Source organism: Strongylocentrotus purpuratus, unplaced genomic scaffold (assembly GCF_000002235.5).
Source record: "Strongylocentrotus purpuratus isolate Spur 01 unplaced genomic scaffold, Spur_5.0 spur5_scaffold_14, whole genome shotgun sequence".
NCBI classification, from domain to species: Eukaryota; Metazoa; Echinodermata; class Echinoidea; order Camarodonta; family Strongylocentrotidae; genus Strongylocentrotus; species Strongylocentrotus purpuratus.
The window spans coordinates 37,022,256-37,043,257 of NW_022145599.1; the positions used below are offsets into that span (position 1 = coordinate 37,022,256).

At 37.3% G+C, this 21,002-nt stretch overlaps 2 protein-coding genes across 2 annotated transcripts; one reads left to right on the top strand and one right to left on the bottom strand.

The window, feature by feature from the left end:
• Positions 1-704: 704 nt before the first annotated feature.
• Positions 705-5,163, top strand: LOC581391 (putative 3-methyladenine DNA glycosylase). Its single transcript, XM_781395.4, has 4 exons — positions 705-827; positions 1,733-1,841; positions 2,138-2,580; positions 3,987-5,163. Exons 2-4 carry the CDS (start codon positions 1,804-1,806, stop codon positions 4,367-4,369), a joined length of 864 nt encoding a protein of 287 aa, XP_786488.3. The 5' UTR covers positions 705-827; positions 1,733-1,803; the 3' UTR covers positions 4,370-5,163.
• A 1,899-nt stretch (positions 5,164-7,062) lies between these two features.
• Positions 7,063-20,487, bottom strand: LOC587424 (GATOR complex protein NPRL3). Its single transcript, XM_030984886.1, has 14 exons — positions 20,331-20,487; positions 17,239-17,338; positions 16,636-16,771; positions 15,594-15,659; positions 15,053-15,206; positions 14,490-14,565; positions 13,813-13,918; positions 12,820-13,011; positions 11,909-12,015; positions 11,240-11,360; positions 10,790-10,852; positions 9,914-10,091; positions 9,146-9,335; positions 7,063-8,136 (listed from the first exon to the last, which is right to left on the bottom strand). The coding sequence occupies exons 1-14, from the start codon at positions 20,446-20,448 to the stop codon at positions 7,974-7,976; spliced, it is 1,770 nt and encodes a 589-aa protein (XP_030840746.1). The 5' UTR covers positions 20,449-20,487; the 3' UTR covers positions 7,063-7,973.
• Between the last annotated feature and the right edge of the window lie 515 nt (positions 20,488-21,002).

The window sequence follows — 21,002 nt, forward strand, 5'->3', positions numbered from 1 at the left end:
TACTTATGATGATACTTTGTGACACATGTATTTTAATGGTGATGATGCGATGATATAGTGATGATTGTGGTGTTATTGATAAAAGGCTGGAGCGGGTATGAGGATGGGGAAACTTGGGGGAATTAAATTGTTCACATGTGCCCCACATTTTTTTGGATGTGGGGGATTTATAACCCAGCCCCCCCCCCCATCCCTCTCTAGAAATGCTTCTGATTATTAGCAGTAATATATGATTGTGATGAAGAGTGTGAGGGTTAAGAGTGACTTCTGATGAGAAAGATTATAACAAGGAAGGTGGTCGAGGATGTAATGATGCTGCTGCTTATCGTTGATGATCGCGATGAAGATGAAAATCATCCCATAGGCCTATATATATATTCCTCTGAAATTATAAACTACATAATCATTTCTTATATGACCAGATTGTAATTGTCATGTCATAAAATTGTGCCCCCCCCCCAAAAAAAAAAGAGAGAGAGAGAGAGAGAGAATTTTTTTTATTTTTTTATCCTGCATGGAGATGATCCCCTGTTTATTCCAGGAGGATGTATCCCCTAGTCCCTCATCCCCGCTCTCATCCCGGTCCTCATCTTGGACCTTGGATCTTGGATTCTTTTCCTCCTAAATACTCCTTCCCCACACCCCCACATTATTTGACGACCTGAAATAAACTTGATGGCTGTGGAAAATTGAATGGAAGCCGGAGGATGCATCGAGGACTCCGATCCGTAAATACCGCGCCCACGTATGACTTGACCACGCCCACTTAATGTGTCGATGTAAAAACAAACCACTGCACAGCACCGCGGCGCCTGTTCTTTTAGCTGGTGAGTTCAGATTTTTAACGTTTTTAAAAGTACCAGTTATAGCAATGGGATGTTCACAAGTGATCACTAAGTTCCATGCAGTAGGTATTAAAATGTCAGATATTTTAATTGATGTGGAGGTTATTTTTGTGCACGAATGTCAAATGTAGGTCCCATATGTTAAAAATTGTGTATTGTTGGGAATTCATATTTACGATTTTTATGTAGAATGATCGTCGATGACTGAAATATTGATTTAGACCCTGGTCATGCACGTACAGTGGTGCATCAAATGTAATTTTATTTTAGGTAGCTATAGACTCTATTTATGCCTATAAATTGAAATGCTTGACTTGAGTTTGCATGCAGAACTGCCAGAACTTGGCGGGCAGAAGTTCAGAACGACATTATTGAATTGTTTCTTATTCTAATTCTAGAACTTTAGAAGTCTATATTCGATAACATAGATTATAAAATATGATTTTATTTAATAGAGAAGAACAGATTTGACATGAATAGCTTAATTACAGCTTTTGACAGCTAACTGGCGATAGCTATAGCTAATGTGAATTTCTTTCAGGTTTAAACTTTAAAATAAGATTTTGTGTGATCTAGATCTAGACCTCTATGGCTCTAGACCCTAGTCTATAGATCTATATATATATATATATATATATAGAGGTCTATATATATATTATTTTTTTTTTACTTCAATGAGCATAATTCATTAATTATCAATGGTGATCTGACTAAATAGAGACTAGTAGAATAGTTGAAGCATAAGTCTCTAATAGTCTTATTGTTTCTCAAGCAGTGACATTAACAAAATGTCAAATGGTGACAACTGACAAAATAATGTATTGAAAACTGTTCTTCACCCCATTGTTAATGAAATGATTATATATTTTTATATATTTTGTTTTCAGATAATATTGACCAACATTGGCATTTGGCATCACAGTGACTCAAGGACTAATAAAGCTCCATTTTGTTTGGTATGGAGACTTCAACACAGCAAAAAAATGTGGCCAACAGGTACAAAATTCACCCTAATTTAGTCTGATAATTTGAATAGGGCTATATAGCTACTGCCATACATAGATACAAAATTAACTCGGTAGTAATTATATACAATATTCGGTGACTATACAGATATTTGTTAACATGCTTAATATCTATTTGAGTATAGCTACAAAATCAAGTCAGGCAAGCTTATGTAGAAATCCTTACAAAAAAAAAACCTTCTTTAAAAGATAGGTATTAATTTAGAGTTTATATGTGATGTATGGTTTCATCATTAAACCCTTTGATTCTTTTGTTTTGATATCTAGAACGAAAAGAGCAGCGTTGAAAAGGAATGCCTCAGGGGATGGGGATGACATACCAGTGAAGAGCCCATATTTCAAAGACTTGTCGCAATCAGAACCGAGTGAAACTGATGTGCCTGATGCAGTACAGATCCCAGCAGCTCAAAGCCAGCTAGCTGACAAGATGCCATCAGCTGGTCCTAGACTAGGTCCTAGTTTCTTCCAGCAGCCCTGCACCCAGCTAGCCAGGCAGCTCTTAGGCCAGGTCCTAGTGAGGGTGATTGGGGACCAGAGGTTGATTGGCAGGATCGTGGAGACGGAAGCTTATCTAGGAGTCGAGGATTCAGCATGTCATACTTACATGGGAAGGAAGTCAGTGGCTAATAAGAGCATGTTCCTTAGTCCAGGCCATGCCTATGTCTACATGACTTATGGCATGTATCATTGTATCAACATCACCAGTCAAGGTAACTATCGGCTATTTAAGAATCTTTTGAATTGTAGGGCTGTATGTAGCTGGAACATCTTAAACATCAGCCTTTAAATTGTTATTCTAAAGTCAAGGTGATGACCATTGTTGTTGATTGGTTCATATTAAAGGTAAAGACCAGTATTGGAAACGCCCCAATTTCAAAAAATGAAATTGAAGCTCTTATTACCAATCATTTGAAAGAATGTGTTTTGAATAATACATGATACAAATTTTGCTGGGAAACCGCCTACTAATTGATATATTTGGTAAATTAGTTTATCTATTGGTGTGTGAGAGATAAAAACGCACGTGTCGCGCATGTGTGCGTAGTCCCGTATACATCTTTCTGTGTACATCTTTCTGTGTACAGTGCTTGTATCTTGATGGGACAAATTTCTTATCATTTTGATGATTCCAGAACCTTGCAGTACATCTCTGCTAGATGATCAACCTTTTCTGATCGATTTCACGTTTCTTTCACAATGCAGTGGCATGACCATAATTGGTCTTTATCTGTAACATTTCGAAAATGGATTAAAAAAAACCCTTAATTGGAGTATTTCAGTGTGGGTTGATTCTTTATATAATATTGACTGGCCTTGAGGGGTATATCAGAAATATTGACCAAGCTCAGATCATATTGCCCCGAGTCGAAAGACGAGGGCAATATGGTCTTAGCGCGGTCAATATTTCTGATATCCCCCAAAAGTAAAGCCAGTCAATATTTTTATTGTTATCCAAATCAGACATCTAGAGCAAATACAGACATCCACCATGACAATCTCAAGAACTGAACAAACTTTGTCAAACCAACACTGTGCATCCAGTGCTTGACAAAATTTTCAATACACTACAAACAGTGTGTATTTGGTGTGATTATTACGTCACAATAGAGTGCGCGCAAAGTGCGCAGGTTCTCGTACGCATAATATTAATAGATGCGCAATGAAAATGCGAGACCGTGGAAAATACCAAGGTATATTTTCACTCGTCTCTACACGCAAAGTCAATACGCGCAGGGAGACCAAGGAAAATACAAAGAATATACCCCTCCGTTCCCACTGCTAGTGAAAACTAGGGCAATACGGTTTTGTAAATGACCAGCTCAGATGTCTGATACGGGTAATAATGTACTATATTTTATATTCATTACTGGATTTCCTTTTCTAGCTCTTGAGAATTAGTAAGTGGCAAACACACCTTCAAAAGGTATTTAAAGAGAAAGTACAGCTTTAATTTTCTTGATACCATGTTGATTTAAATTTTTAAATATTGAATTCTGATTGATGTTGGATATTAAATGTGCTCTTTATTATTTTTCTGTATTACTGTTATGCACAGCAGATATGGAACAAATGCTAGAGAACTGAACTCTAAACATTTTTCTTTGTCTGTTTAAAGGAGAAGGTCAGGCGGTGCTCATACGAGGTTTGTTCCCTCTGGAAGGCAAGTATACTATGGCAACCCTGAGACAGAAAGCAAGTAAAAAATCCAACCGAACATTCAAGACAAAGGATCTTTGTAACGGTCCTGGCAAGCTCTGTCTCTCATTGGACATTGACAGACAGCTGGATGGTATTGATCTCACACAGAGTGATTCTAGCATGTGGGTAGAGAGTGGTGACCATATCTCTGATGGTGATATTGTAAGCTGTCCAAGGATAGGTATAGACTCAGCTACAAAGGAATGGGTTCAGAAACCACTCAGGTTTTATGTGAAGGGTAATTCTTGTGTTAGTAAGAGGAATAAAGCGAGAGAAGCAGAGATGAACTACTCTACATAATCATTGAAATAGATCACCCACATTATACATTATACTGAAATAATCTTGTAGTGCTTTCATTTAAAAAAAATTAAGAATAACAAAGATGTGAGTGATATACTGCATATTCTGTCATATCAATCCTCACTTGGTATGATTGTAAATAATGTACTATTTTTATATACATAAGATATTTTGACCGGTATTCAGTTAAATAAAGGCTAAGAATAACTTTCTATCAATAGCAGCAAAAGATTCAGGCAACCCATTAAAGAAAGACAATTGTGGAAACAAATCAATGTTATAACAGACATGCATGTACATAATTTGTTGATGGTTTATAGGACTGGTTAATTTGGCTTGGCAACAGGATGTAACACATGATTATTTGTATTGTACATGTAGTTCAAGTTCATACTTTTGTAAATAGTTGTTTCTGAAAATGAATAATCCATTTTACTCAGCTAGACTAAATAGTAAATACTCACTAAATAGTAAGTAAAATCCAAATTTTGATTTAAAATACAGACCCAGTACCAAATAACATGGAATGAACATGCGATGCTACTACAGCTACAATTGTATATATCTATCTCTGGAAAACTTGCTCAAATTTGAGGGGTACCGGTATTGTGAATTTTATAGGGTCATGTTCCCTCCACTCTGACAATGTTTACTTTGCTTAAAAATCAAAATGACATATAAGACAATAAAGGTTACAAAATTGAATTTAACATGATGCATGTATATAAAAAAAAATACAAAGAGTTCAGTTATATTGCAGAGATGCAACACCTTCAGGAAGACAATCAAAATAACAATGGTAGTTTTGCAAGTAAAAAGAAAGAATAAAGATATATATATATATATATATATAATTCTATTTCAGGGACAATATAGTCAGGTGGAGCCTCATTACAGGACTGTGGGACCTTGTATTGAATATTTGTAATATAAGGGTTTAAAAATCAAAAGAAGTGGGATGAGCAAAATAACTTTGTTGAAATGACTTTTGTGTTGTAAAATTGGTATTGTGTGATGTGTTTTTGTTGTGATGTAATGTGGTTCAGTTGAGATCAAGTTACAAATGTATGGTTAAATTTGTATGGTCATTTTAATTCTTACTGACATTGACACTGCCATTATCTTCAGATGTATATAGGTCACAGACTGCCTCATTTTTTTGTAAAGTTGGTAATTTCAAGTGGAATGGATGAAAACTTTACCTGAGCTTTGTATTTCCTCAGGTTTGTTGCATGTACTCTTTAATCTTCCAAAAAAAATTCTGTCACATTTGTTCGTGCTTTGAATCTTTTCCACATCATCTACCTCCTTTCCAGTTATTGTATTCTCTCTCTCTCTCTCTCCCCCCTCTCTCTCTCTCTCTCTCTCTCTCTCTCTCTCTCTCTCTCTCATCTCATCTTAGAGATGAAGGCATTTATACTGCAGATAAATTATCATTGGAACCAGAATTGCTTCTACATTTAGAATACAAGTGCTAGTTTGAATCGTGCAAGGGCAAAAAACTTCATTTGTAACGTCTGCCTAGCTGAGCCCATTGCATTATTGAATGGCCATCACTATGTATTAGGATACACACACCCCAGCATAAAGCTGTATACGCACGAGTGGGATACTATTTAAGAAAACACTTGTTTTTTTATCGGATTGATTTGGACCACATTTTTCGTAACTCAAATATAGGCAAACATAACATACTGCACTTGTCGAATGAGAACTCCTTTCATGAAATGAAAAAAATTGTGAATGATGTTCATCCTGTTCATTTACCAAATGTTCTCCTTACCAAGACTGGACCATGTCTTTCATCCATTTCATCCACTCCTCTTCTCTCCAGCCTTTTCTTTCTGTCTCTCTCCCTCTCTTTGTTCATTGTAATTGTCTACCTTCATCTTTTTTTCCTCAAAAAAAAATTCACTCAGACATTTTAACCTCGCTTGTATTTCCCCTTTTCAATCAATTTTTTCTTCCTCTCATATCTCTTCAATCAATCTCTTCTGTGCATGTCTTACAATCTGTTCTTGTCTTTCAATCATGCAAATTGTCTACATTATTGCATTCACTATGAAGTGAAGGCTTTATCCAACAGACTAGTCTATGTTTATTAGTTACTTGTATCAGAGCAAGGCCAAGTTATTTAGTTAATACTGAATAACCCATATATTCAAAAGATTAAAGAAAACAATGTACATTTATTTTGCTTGCTATTAGTCTGATCTAAGAAGTAGGGATGTAATCTTGATATAATAATCAGGTTCTTTAAAGGTAAAGACCAGTTTTGGAAACGCCCTCCTCTCAAAAAATGAAATAGAAGCTCTTATTACTAATCATGTGAAAGAATATGTTTTTACTAATACGTGATGATACAAATTTTGCCCAGAAACCGCCTACTAATTGAAATATTTGGACCTGATAGATATCGCGCACGTGTCGCGTAGTCCAAATGTCTTATCATTTTTAATTTTTGATGATTCCAGAACCTTGCAGTACCCACCAATACTTATATGCTAGATGATCAACCTTTTCTGCTCGATTCCACAACGTTTCTTTCACAGTGCAATGATGCAATCACACGACCAGAACTGATCTTTACCTTTAATATGTTTATGATATAGTTAATATATGGATAAAATATCTTGGACTTGCTCATGAGTATAGCTATCAAATAGAATGAACACAGTACTTGTATCAACTCATTTGTAAAGCCTCTTTAATGTGATATATACAATAAATCAATACAATTTTATATACAATATATACAAAAAGTGCAACCTGTGTCATATTTTAAATATGTAGATATTACAAATCTTCAAACATAATTCTGAAAATTGAGGATTATTTATTCCTTGTTTACAAGAGATACAGGTGTATAGTAATTTCAAAATAATCTTTGGAAGAATCTTTTGTAAAGGTCATAATTACTTAAATTTGTAGATGTATAAATGTACAAACATGTAGTATTACACATTAAAATGAACATTAAATTCATTTTCAAGTTGCAGAGAACTTTGAGTGGTTAGGTAATCATAACGTGTTTGGTTTCTACCAACCTTAAATTTACCAGGCAAGCTTTCACCCACTACTGTGGACTTTCTCAAGCCCATTTTTTCTTCATAAAGTTCCTCACTTTCTGCTGCCTTCAGATCAATCTTCAAAGAGAGATTATTGGTATGCACTGTACGTCACCCTTCACTATCGGGCAAAAGACAGCAAGGAATTATTTGTACTTTATGCTGGCTGCGTCTTGGTGAAAACACGTTACCAAGATATCTCTAAACTTCTCCAGTAAGGCATAGAGCTGTTCTGATCATAAGAATTCCTTGTACTAGACACTGGCTGCATCTTGGTGTGAACACATTACCAAGACATCTCTTAACTTCTCTAGTAAGGCATAGAGCTGTTCTGATCATAAGAATTCCTTGTACCGAACGCTGGCTGCGTCTTGGTGTGAACAAGTTACCAGGACATCTCTAAACTTCTCCAGTAAGGCAAAGAGCTGTTCTGATCATAAGAATTCCTTGTACTGAACGCTGGCTGCGTCTTGATGTGAACACGTTACCAGGACATCTCTAAACTTCTCCAGTAAGGCATAGAGCTGTTCTGATCATAAGAATTCCTTGTACTGGACGCTGGCTGCGTCTTGGTGTGAACACGTTACCAGGACATCTCTAAACTTCTCCAGTAAAGCATAGAGCTGGGAGCGGTTGACGTTCTCGTAGTACATGATCTCCTCAAGGTGGTGCATCCCTCTCAAGTATGGACAGATCCTGCAGGAAATTGACCAATCAAAAGATTTAAAGATTTACTTTGGATGGATCAAATGTATTAAAGGGAAATCAAACCTTGATAGCCAACTACTCTAAAGGGAAGCATAAAAGTTAGAGCAGTTGCAATTACTTAAGGTATGGGCTCTTCAAATTGGCTGAATCGGTAATGTCTCTGTGATGTAGTGGCGGACAACTTTTCATTTGTTCCAGCAAACAAAATGAATACATTCTCACCCATGTATGACTCAGGAGGGTATTTTCTCTTTAGAGGAACTGTGATAATATTGTATCTGTAATATGCTTAGAGTAAGAATTTGAGGGAGAATCCACTGACCATATTGCCAATTTGAGATTCGTATAGACTTTGTGATCTCATATTCCAAAAATTCATAACTTTCTTCTTATTTGTCCAATTTATTTCAATCTTTTCCTATTCTGTTCATCTTATTCTTCTGTTAATTGAGAATGTATTTAAGCCCATCTTTACTAGTGTACAGGGGGATTAGACCACTCTGCAAGGCCACTAGACAGGTGGTTATCTCATTAGGCTTTGCTTTTTATATAGAGGGCGCAAGTAGCTATAAGTAGTGCAGTGGGCCTTTGATTCGTAATGTCTCTATGTAGAAAACTTTAGCAACATAGTATAGTATAGTGTAGCAACATGAAACCCCTTTCAGTCATAGGACAACATGTTTTGGTTATACAGTAGGCTTGCGGATGCACCATGTGAGAGAGAGGGAGGATTGAGGAGTCCTGAAAAGGACTCTCGGTAATCTTTCTTGAGGGTGTGTAGTCCTAAAAGGGACTGTTGGTGTAGTCTTGAAAAAGACTGTTGGTTATGTTTCTTAGTTTATAGTTCTAAGGAGAACTATAGCGCCTCCCTCTCTCTCACATGGTGCATCCGCAAGCCTACTGTATATCTACATCACCATGAAAGCGGATACTTACAAGCAGCATGTTTTGGTTATTGGCACACTTTAAGAACTGTATATTCTGAGTGTCAGATTACCTCGCAAATAGCTTGATATCTTCTGGGTTGTTTGCATGAGGTATGGCCAGCACACTGGACTTCTCTTCCTTGGTTAGATGCTCAGTCAACATGTCTAGTACCTTACGTCTAGGATGGCCACGCCCTTCCTCCATGGAGTAGGAATCAAAGCTAGTAAACCCTGTACTCACGCTGTATTCATCAGAGTCAACTGCGTTGGTTAGTGTGATAAAAGGAATAATAATGATAGTGATAATATTCTGTTCTTGTATAGCGCATAATACATGTACTGTACGTTATGAAAATCTCTATGCGCTTCCAAAGAGCTTTGGAAATTATTAACCTAACTTTAGCTCCGGCAGCCGTTATCAGCACACAGTGCATTTCAAGGAATAATCCTACCAGGTACCCATTTACCTCACCTGGGTTGAGTGTGGCAAATGTAGATCAATGTCTTGCCAAAGGACATCAGTGCTGCAGACCTTGTGATTGACAGTCCGGTGACGTATCCACTTGACCACAACACCTCTACACTGATCTAGTCATTTTACCTTGCACCTAGTAAGGTTCATTTTCTTAAATCCACTCTCCTTTGAAATACTGGTAAGCTAATTGTTAATACATACATGAAACTGACTTATACTTAAAAAGTCTACAAAATTATTCTGCCCATGTGAGAAATATAAAATGATGCAAAAGAGAACTAGAATGCTTCGAACTGCTATCATTCTTAGAGTACAATTAATTCACAATGAATCAGTTAGATAGATCGCCGACATGAATACATACATGAGAGGTTTTCCCCGAGTCCGCTACCCTGACCACTGCCTGACCCTTGAGGTGTGGCACGCCCTCTAGTGACCGGTGAAGATTCCGACGGTGGAGTAGACACCTCCCTCTCTAGATCATCGCTTGAAGACTTCTTGGCTAAGGTTGGATTGGTTATGATGAATACATACGTGTGAAGCTGAAAATCATTCAATCATAGAGAAAACATGGATGAGTACCATTTCTCAATCCTTATTCATACCACAAGTGACATAGAAAACGGACTCAAAAAGACCACCATTACAAAGTAAAATAACATTAATGAAGTGTGTTTCACATTCCTGTATCTCATAACAAACAAATTTTATTTAGTATACTTAACCCATTGCCTACTGGAACCATTGTACATGTATTAAGCCTATGGCAGTGAGGGAACTCAGTAGGTACCGGTAATGGGTTAATAGAGACCTTGGTTTTACAAAGCAATTAATTTCCATTACACATAAAATGATTCTTATATTGCCAAAGAAGTTTTTTTTTAAAAGCATTTGTGTAAAGAAGGCATTACTGTGTAGTGTAAATTTCAAAAAGAATCTGACTTGGACACAAAACAGAAGCTCGTATATTTTCTGACATTGAGTTTAGATTTTTTTTATAATTTGTAAGCGGAGTTTGTTTATCTGACTTTGACATTACATCGTTATAGATACAAGATTTGTTAGACTTGAAGCACTTATAGTAGCTGTAACAATACATGACATCTAATGTATTGAACCATTCATTGACTTTGACATCTTCACAGCCAAAGGGTAATATACAAGTAGCAACATTAACAGATAATAGCACCTAGGATTTCAACATGAGTTCTAAAACATTGATATTTAAAGACTAATTTACCTGAATCAATAACCTCTTCTGGAGCAGCCACATGACGATTCTTATTAGCTCCCCTTCAGGTCTCTATAGGTTATGAATCAAAAGTCAATCCAAGATAAATACAGGTACGCCGTTAGCATATGCCCCCCCCCCCCCTCCCGACATGAACATGAATACTTATCAGCCAATGTAACCGTGTAATTATACAAATTCATATGATATAAGTTCTACATGCATACCTGTAGTACGTTTAATAAAAACACATGCAAGTTTGGGGTCCTGACACGTACTGACTATTTTACTTTATTTTGTTTCATAATATAAAAAATACAAACTTGTTAGGTATGTAGTAGAAGAATAAATAAAAATTATAAACAAACAAAGCAAAACTAAATGATTTGATCATTGAAAATTGAAAATAATAATGTAATTTCATAATTACAATTGAGACATAATTCATGTACTTGATACCTCTCTCTCTGCTAATCTGTTCCTGTGATCGCTGAGCGGTAACGGAAGAGAGAAATCTGAAAGGACCTTGATCAGGGATTCACCAAACTTCATTCGGAACTCAAAATCTAGAGGTGTTCCACTATAAAATAAGGATCAAAACAATACAATCAATATAAACATGTCTGAAAGTGAAATGTCAACAGGGCTCTGAGGAATTAAGTCTTATGAGTTGCTATCTCTTTTGAATTGAATATCTTAACTTGAAAGTGGAGAATAGTAATTCATATGCATTATTACAGGAACTTGAACCAGTTAGCTAACTATATTAACAAAATAATTGAAGAACCCATGGAAAATACAAAAGAAATGGCTTAACTGTAAAATACCCAATCACGCAGAGTACAATACATCTGTATTATGGAAAGGATAGGAATATGGTTAAGTGTAGGATGGGTTTAGGATCAGAGTTTAGGGTCGAGGGATGAGTCAGGGTTAGGGTGAGGTTTAGATGAGGATAGAGTTACCTTGGGGATGATATGTTCCAAAGAAATTATGTCAGTTATGATTTGTTACATAGTACAATTGTAATTCACTGCCATTGTTGTTGACAAAAATCATGAAGGGCTATGTTGCACCTGTTAAACAGAAATGATACCGCGATTCAGAGAATGATCGATTGTAACTTACGGAGATGTCGGTGCATTTGGGGATAAGATGTAGACATTACTTCCACAAATAGGATAGATAACAGTAGCTTTACCCCAGTATACTAGATGACCAACAAGCTGGAACACCTAGAAAAGGAAGAACAAGGTTTAGACTACTTTAATCATTTTGGTTTATAGTCGTATCATAATTTATAAGATTTTCTTCCAATTCTCCTTCTTTTTTATTCTTCCCTTTTCCTTTCTTCCTTTCAGTCAGTAGCTCTTCCTCTTCTTCCTCCTCTCCTCCTGATTCTAGTTTCTCTGCTATCTCTTCTCACTTTTATCCAACTGTACTCACCTCTCCTCTCCTCTGTTCATGTAATCTTTTCCCCTCAATTCATGTATCCCCCTCCCCCTCTCTCTCCCCTCCTTCTACCTCTTATTCTTCCTTTCTTCTTCTCTGCTTTATCCACCTCCTCGTCTCTGACATATACTCCTTCTCTCACTTCATTCCCCTCTTTGATCTTGTCTCTTCTTCACCCATCTGCTCCTCTCTATTTAATTATGCTGGCTACTAAACCTTCTCTTTACCTTCTCTTGCTTCCTCCTCACTTCTCCCACTGCATTCCCCCTTCCCCCTCACTCCTCTCCCATCCTTTACCTTCTCATCTCCTTATCACTTCCTCTTCTATCTTCTCACCCTGCAGTCCTCCTTCAGATCCATCTTATTTCCTATTCTCCATGACCTTAACGGCCATCTGTACTAGTTTGGCTAGGAGGGATTAGACCACCCAGGAGGGTCACTGACAGGTGGCTTTCTCATCAACTCAGCTCTCAATTAACATCAGAAAAAGAGGATCATGGGGGACCAATGGTCACCAATTATGCATTTTTTGCTATATAGAGGGCACAAGTAGCTGACAAGTAGTACAGATGGTCTTTAATGCTCACCTGTGAGAGTGCTAGATCAGCGTCCTGTGAGAGCTGTTGAAGTCGCTTCAGGGGCGTGGCTATATGAATGATTCTATGAAGAGCTGGAGAACAATCCCTCGGCAAGGATGCCCTCAATGTGTTTGGATCCTCCAGTAAGAGCATGGCATGGTACGGTCTGATGGCTCCAAGACTCTTCTCAATCCCATTGTGCTATGTATACAAAATCAATAAATAAAATACCAGGGGGGTGTTTCACAAAGATCTTAAGTTGAACTTATCTCTACGTTGGACTTAACAATTATGGAAAGCCAGTAGCATCTATAAAAATATTTTCAAAAGTTATTTTAAAAGGCATAAAATGTTCATTCAAATCATTCATATTTTCTATTATCAAGGAGATTGTAAGTTCTTGATGTGGAATTTATAAAAAGTCTACAATACTTGATTTTTTGCTTTTGAATATATCTTTTTTTAAGGCTACAAACGGCTCTCCATAAATAAGTCCAACTTAGAGTTAAGTTCGACTTGGGATCTTTGTGAAACGACCCCCTGGTACAGTCAAACCTATACATCACTACCTCTCAAGGAAGGCAAGAAAAGTTGTATATTTACAATTTGTTTATAGACGGATGACTCTCAAGAGTCTTGTGTTGCAGTCATCTAGTCGCATTTTCATGCTACTTGTCAGCATTCACTTGGTATTTATAGCCTGATAATAATGGGTTCAAAGAGAAATACTGCTAAAAGTAAACAACAAAATACAGTAAAATGAGGGTCTGTATATTCATACATACATACATACATTTACTAATGAAAGGAATGACTTTAGATACAAAATGAATGTAGAGAGTATCCTGGTCTTCAACCTTCATAGAATATATTGTTACTCATTCTACTTCATATCCATTAACTATTAAAATACCTTAAACATATTATAAATGTTCGGATTTGAACACAGCACACATATACCTTGTAGAATGTTATTTTTATCACAGACAGAATCTTACTCACCTTGATAGTAATAACCTCTGATACATTGTGTACTTTGTGTGGCAGACAGAAGCTCACTTCAATCCAGTTATTGATGTACACTCTGGCTATTCCATTTGTATGCAAACTGAAGGAGAAAGAAATGGAAATATATGAATTATCAGGAGATTAAGTTATGTCCATCATGTGAAAGTATCAGTTATCAGTCATGTGCCTTATATCTCATTCCAAACACTCATGGTATTTCATTAATGAGCATACAATCTACACTGTTGGTCATAATGGTGGAATAATTATTTTTACCCCAAGATTTATTCCTAATAGATCTAGATAATAGTATACATTCTCAGATTTTATTGAATGACAATTGGGGAGTATATGTTTTGTGTGACTGCTAAAGCATGTGTGTACTACTATGCTAATCAACACGGTTTTGATCCTGGGGGCTCACAGTAACGAGGCCATTGCTTAGCCAATAAATCATGACTATATGCAGCGGGCGCTAGGGTACGTCGACGCCCCCACAAAAACAAAAAAACAAAGGAAATGCAATAAATTTTCAATAATTCATTGCATTTTCCCCCAGTCCCAAAAAGGAAAAATTCCTCTGTAGGGCCATGCTAGGCATGCCCACGTAGAAGATTTTTTTATGTTAGGGGTCGGGCTGATCTGACCAGGCTGGCTAAATGTATTCTTACCCTTCATATACATCTCTGAGATCTTGTGTGAGTTTGCTCCTATGTAACATCAGATGAAATGGCGATTCCTTGCAGTCTGTTTGAAAGGAAGTAAAATAATGATTGGATTAAAAGATGAGAAACCTTCTAAAAGACTTCTAGTCCTACAAAGATAGAAATATGTGAAAAGAAAGATTGAAACAAAAATAACAATACAAAAGGCTGCATTATGTAGGATGGTGTGGTGAAAGATAAAAACAAAGCTTTTACCGTTTGTCAGGAGAGCCTGTCCCCCCTCCCCCAAAAAAGAGATCACGTGAAGAATTTCTGACTTCTTTGTTCATTGACCTTTAGAGTGTAAAAAAAACTGAAAACATATCTGAACAACAACAACAACATAGAAAGAAAAATAAATGAATAAAAGCTGAACGATATGCAGAGGAAGGGATATGCATGAAAGGCTGACTTAAGGCATTTATCATAAATTATATGATCTTATTTCAATGTTAATTTACAGTCTCTTTCTAGAGCCCTATGAAAGATATGCTAAAGATTGGTGTAAATAACTGTAGGAGATAATATACCTTCAGGTTGACCAGCTACCTCATCTTCCGCTCTCACCATAATGACCGCTTGATGAGACAGGTAACCACATCTCTTCTCTTCATGCTTCAATGCTAATGCTAACCGCTTACTGAGATCCTGATAACAATGGACCAGAGACCAGTCTGCACTTGCCTTCAACCAATGAGTGAAAGAGATTAAAGGCCAAAGGTCTATGAGGTACCATAAGCAATATGACCATAAGCTATGCAAAATGAATGTTAAGTGATATTCAAAACCACACTTGAAAAAAATCTGTCATCCAAATTTCCTCTAGGATATCGCTCTTTATCAGTAATCTGATTTTACCTAACAATGAAAAACATCAGCATAATAACAGAGAAGGATTATAAAGATAATTTAGAGAGCAAAGAGCAACCAGTGGAGCTTTCAGTTCTGTCTGTCAGACTAATTGAAGATTGATGTATGAAAAGTGTGGGAAGGAGAAAAGGGATTGAAAGGCAGAAGAGGGCTGTTTTCACTAGAGTGTTTGTGCTTACTTTTGAGGAGTTTTTTACTTACTTGTAAGACAAAGACCACATTGAACATGTTGATTGTTGATCCTTCCCTTGTAGATGAATTTGCTCTCTGTAAGAAACAACATTGCCATACATAAGTATTAAACTTATAGATGAGAAATGGTACATTACTTCTACAAAAAGTAGGTGTTATTTCAGCTTACATATGAATGAATATGAATCATTTTAAGCTAGATAGTCTGCATCATTCCTGCGTCATTTTTGCACTGCGATAAACCTATAGATGAAACCATGAAACTCATCTTTAATCTGAATTCTATTGTATAGTGATATTTATAACGAAATTTAATAACATTTCATTTGCCTCTTCAGGAAATTGATCTTCTTAAAGGTAGGCGTTACTACTGCAGCTAGAAGGGATTAGACCACACAGCGAGCCAACAAGGTCACTGTGACAGGTGGCTATCTCATTAACTCAGCTCTCATTTTTAACATAAGAAAAAGAGGATCATGGGGGACCAACAGGCACCAATTTGGGAAGTTTTCTATATAGAGGGAGCAAGTAGCTACAAGTAGGACAGTGTGCCTTTAAACCATTTCTCAGACAGAATTTAATAACTGAAGTCATTAGTAAGAAACAATCCTTGATTCGTCCAAATTTTTGTTTCCGCCATAAAGGCATCGTTTAACGATGTTAAATCTGAGATGCATGGCCCAACGTGTTATCAGTGTCTGTGATATAGTGTAATATTCAAGCCCTGAAAAAATTCGCTTCAAAATTATCATGAAGTGCCTTAAAAAAGTAAAAATCTTTGAGTGACTGGTTTTACCATACTCATTTCCCCCAATAGACTGTAGAGTTATGAAAAACATTAGTAAAACACATTTTAAAATTTGATTTCCAATCATAAATATCTTGGTAATCAGACAGGCGATTAGCTTGTAAAAGTCATGGGGTCCCTGACTGACCTAAAGGTTTATAATTATCATTGCAGCATGAGCTAAATCCAGGATTTTGTTTCAGAATCTGAGACAAAGTTACACAATCCCTTTAACAAACAAAGTAACACACAATACCCACTTACCCATTTTGCATTGACATCCTGTACAAGTAGTGGATGACCAACAAACTTTACATCATCCACAGTGACTTCAAACCTCTGATCACACAGGTCTGTGTTACTGGGTGTTAAGATGTTTGCTAGTACATTGTCAAGCTCACTGAATGTTGGGAAAAACAAGGAAGAAAAAAAAACAGTTTCAGTGTAATTGAATTCCTCATAATTTCTAAACAGTTAGGGTTATTATAACTGTAAGTACTGGTATGTTTTTATTTTATTTTATCACATTTTTAGGGACTACAATATACCTTCCAAACTTTTTGGCAAACTTTGGGTGAAAATCAAGAATGAGCACTATTTGTCCCCTAACACTAATATGTTTGTATGCAATTTGGCATTTTATCTGAAATTTGCTAAAGATTATTGAACAGAACCAGCAACTATAATGTGGGAATGCCTTTTCCAAAAAGATATAAAAGGCTATGAATTTCTTTTCAAGGAAGTTATCGGTAGTAAACTTGGATCAGACCTCTAGTCTGTGGGCAATGGAGATACATGGACAATAAATGTCTAAATCTTGTCTACTGCATGTAGATGACTAAAATTGAGTGTGTCAAAGAGACCTACCCAGATATGATACAAGACTGCCTTGTAGATGACTGACTAGTTGAGCTGGTATAAGCATCATCCTCAGGAGTCTGAAGTGCAAATGGATTATCTGACTGATCTGTTGGTGTAAGGAAGAAAAAGACATCTCTGGTATTTTCAGAAGATATCAACAGTATACTGACCTTAGCCGGGTCTTGAACATAATGGTCCATCCAATTCAGTTGAACCAGAACCTGACAAGGGTCTAGAAAATGTTGATGAATCTCTTCACATGAATATTTCCAGACAAATGTCAGTAAACTCTAAATCCATACTTTTTTGGAACCTAGCTACACTGTAAGGGGGGGGGGGGGTGTGTCTGGACACTTGACATACATATTACTTCTCTTTTGTTGCCTTTTGGATTTAACAGAAAATATTCATCAAATAGCTATACATCATGAACATAAATCTTGCAAGATTTATGAAATATTGCTTGTAAACTTGTTTAAAGCCCGTCTGCACTAGTTAGGCCAGGAGAGATTAGACCACCCTGCTGGTCACTGACAAGTGGCTATCTCATCAACTCAGCTCTCAATTAACATAAGAAAGAGAGGATCATAGGGGGGACCAACGGGCACGGCTTATATATAGAGGGAGCAAGTAGCTACAAGTAGTGCAGTGGGGCTTAAATTGCTGTTTTAAATCAACTTTCCATGCACCTACATAACCTGTGCATGGACATCAAACAAGGTTTGGGTGCATTGGTCAACAGCAAAATTAAGATTTGTATTCATTTATTACATGATGTGCGTACTGCGTAGCTCATGCTTGACTTGAACAAATTATACTTTTACTCAACACAACACGGCCACAGGCAACAACAAATCTCAAAAGAAATGATGCAATACATGATTATTCATAAATTGAGCCTTTTAAATTCCTGGTGGGGTCACTCAATGTGACTTCCGGACCGCATGACCATTACCAAAATCGCGGAAAAAGGGGTCAATTTCAAGCAATGTCCGCGGACAAAATATTCCTCGAAATAAAGAAAATAGGGGTGCACAGGTGTACCCGAAATTGATAAATAGGGGTCAGGAAAAGGGAAAAGAGAAAACCGGGAAGGGAAAAGAGAAAACCGGGAAGAAAAATTCTCAGAGCCGAGTCTTGTCCTTTAAATATGGTAAAATAGGGGTAAATTTGCGAAAGTGTCCTTACAATCTTATAAATAGGGGTAGACGAGTTGGCTCAGTCGGTAAAGCGTCTGCCTGTCGAACCAAAGATCCCGGGTTCGACTCCCACCGAGGCGGATGACTGAAGTCTGCGTTGTGTGCTAACGTGCCCCTTCCCTTGTTCAAAGACGCAGGTTATGTCAAGTGGAAAACACTCCGTCCCTCGGATAGGACGTTAAATGGGGGCCCCGTGTACAGGAGAGTCACCACCCTTGCACGTTAAGAACCCATTGCACTTTTCGTATAAGAGTAGGGGGAAACCTTGGTGTAATGGTCCACCTGCACACCCCAATCAGGCCGAGTATACGGCATCTGCAAGAATCTTCAGTATTGAAGGAGGCAGATTATCTTGAAGAAGAAGAAGACCTATTCCAAAGTAGGATTTTGTCCTTGTTTTGACGTAAAAAAGGGGGTTAAATTAGGGTGTCTGAACGATTTTTCAATTTTCAATTTGGGATCGTTTTTCACCATTTTTGTTTGATATTTGAATTAAAAATGTAATCAGAATAATACATTTCAAATTTCAAGTCTCGCCGATGTTTCTATCAAAAGATACAGCCCCTTCAAAACGCTGAAATATTCATAGCATTTTGCTCAGAATCGACGAAAAAGACGTACATGCAGAGTTATGTTGTTTTGCTAAATTTAGCCAAACAGCTGTATCGCGCGATATGCAAGCGTATGCATATCGTACGCAAGTTGCTCAGCCAATGCGCGACTTGCAAGCTTGAGCTACGCTGTCTCCGCGACACGTGCCATTGACTAGTATGGTTAGCGTTCGTCGCACAAAAAACCCGGAAGTGAATGCACGTTATAGTCAATGGCAATATCGCGGAGATGTCTCCGCGATATTGCCATTGACTACAACGTGTATTCACTTCCGGGGTTTATAGTGGGAACGGCCATCCATACTTTCATTCACTATAAGCGCACATGTTACGCGATGTAACCATGGTTTGGACTGAGCGGAGCTCACGCCTCCCTAATTAGCTGATTCCAAAAATGTGGGAGGGTATTTTCAAACTGTTATAACAAATGATCCCTTGGGGCTAGCAAAAAAAAAAGCATCTGGATATTATCCTTACGTCTAGCCCTGCTTAAGCCGCGGGGCCGGGGCGGCAGCTCAGGAAAGTGGCAAATTTTGGAGCTAGGATGCAAACAACATTTCAATCGCTATTTTGACCAAGATATTTTTAGAATTCTGGGGGTGGCCCCCGATGGGGAATATGGAGAAAAACCTGCTCTTTCATATGACACCTCATTTATTGAGTTTCACCTTCAGGATCATTTGTTATAAAGGTTTGAATTTCAAATTTTTTCATAAAATCATTGACCAATTTTGGATGGTCGCGCAATGCACGTAGACCACATAGGGAAGCGTACAATCTCTATGGGAAGGGTTTTAGGACACAACATTGGGTGCGCGATCAGACACCCTAGTTAAATTTCACAAAATGTCCTTGAAATTGACCGCAAAAGGGGGTTAAAGGGGGTTATATGCATTGGTGGTAACGGTCATACGTGTCACTCTTTGCAGGGGAGTGACCCCACCGGGTTTTAATTATTGACATATTTTTTTGTCTATTTTCTGCCATAATTTATTAATTTTTCCACAAATCAACTTCAGAAAACGTACTGTAGGTGTAGTGTAGACTGTAATAAGTTAACTACAAAGTGCGGTATGGTACAACCAAAATAAACAAAAGAAATTGTTCTAAACCATGTAGACTGGCTAGACCACAAAGTGCATTAAGTTTGAACTCATCGTGTTACCCCCATTGAATGGCCTTGCCATGCTTGCTGGTGTAATTAAGACACGCTCCACACATTTTTTAGAACAAACTTCGAAATGAACGTATGGGACTGAAATGTAAGATACGGGTATTTTTCATTTACCTCGTTTAACCAATTTCTGCTGTTCCTCGGCCTGAAATGGATATCTAAACAGCAAGCGGTATCCCTTTGAACCGGATGATACCAATATTATGCTTAAAGGAGTAACCTTTGATGACATTTTTACAAAAGTTTGTATTTAGTTCGTATTCAGTGCAATCGTTCCTTTTCCAACAAAACGGTGAGCATGAGCTTGTTTTGACCGATAAATCTAGTCTGTAAACGTTTTATGATGATATGTAATGAATATTTTGTAGTTTATAATAATATTTTCATTATTTTCACAATAATTGCTCATTTTTATTGAATATAATGTCCATTTTAAACCCGCAAATATTACACATTTTGGGGTAATTTGATTAATACAGTCCCTAACGCTTACTTTTGTGTTGGACAAACTTGTGATGTGAGACACATGCCATGGCCATGCGCGCATGCACGTGAATGGCATGATGATGAAGTCTGAAGTGAAAAAGTGAAAATGTCATTCTTGACTGTTTAACGTAGGGGCGCTGATCCGAGATTGAGGTATATGAGGATCGTCCGCATAAACTAGAATATCCTTGTTTACGCGGACAAAATGTGTCCTAAAAAATAGGAATTTGTTTTTCTATGGCGCTCTCACTCTGGTTTCGGGTTCCTGATCTGATCCACGCACAGATCGACAGTGCAAAA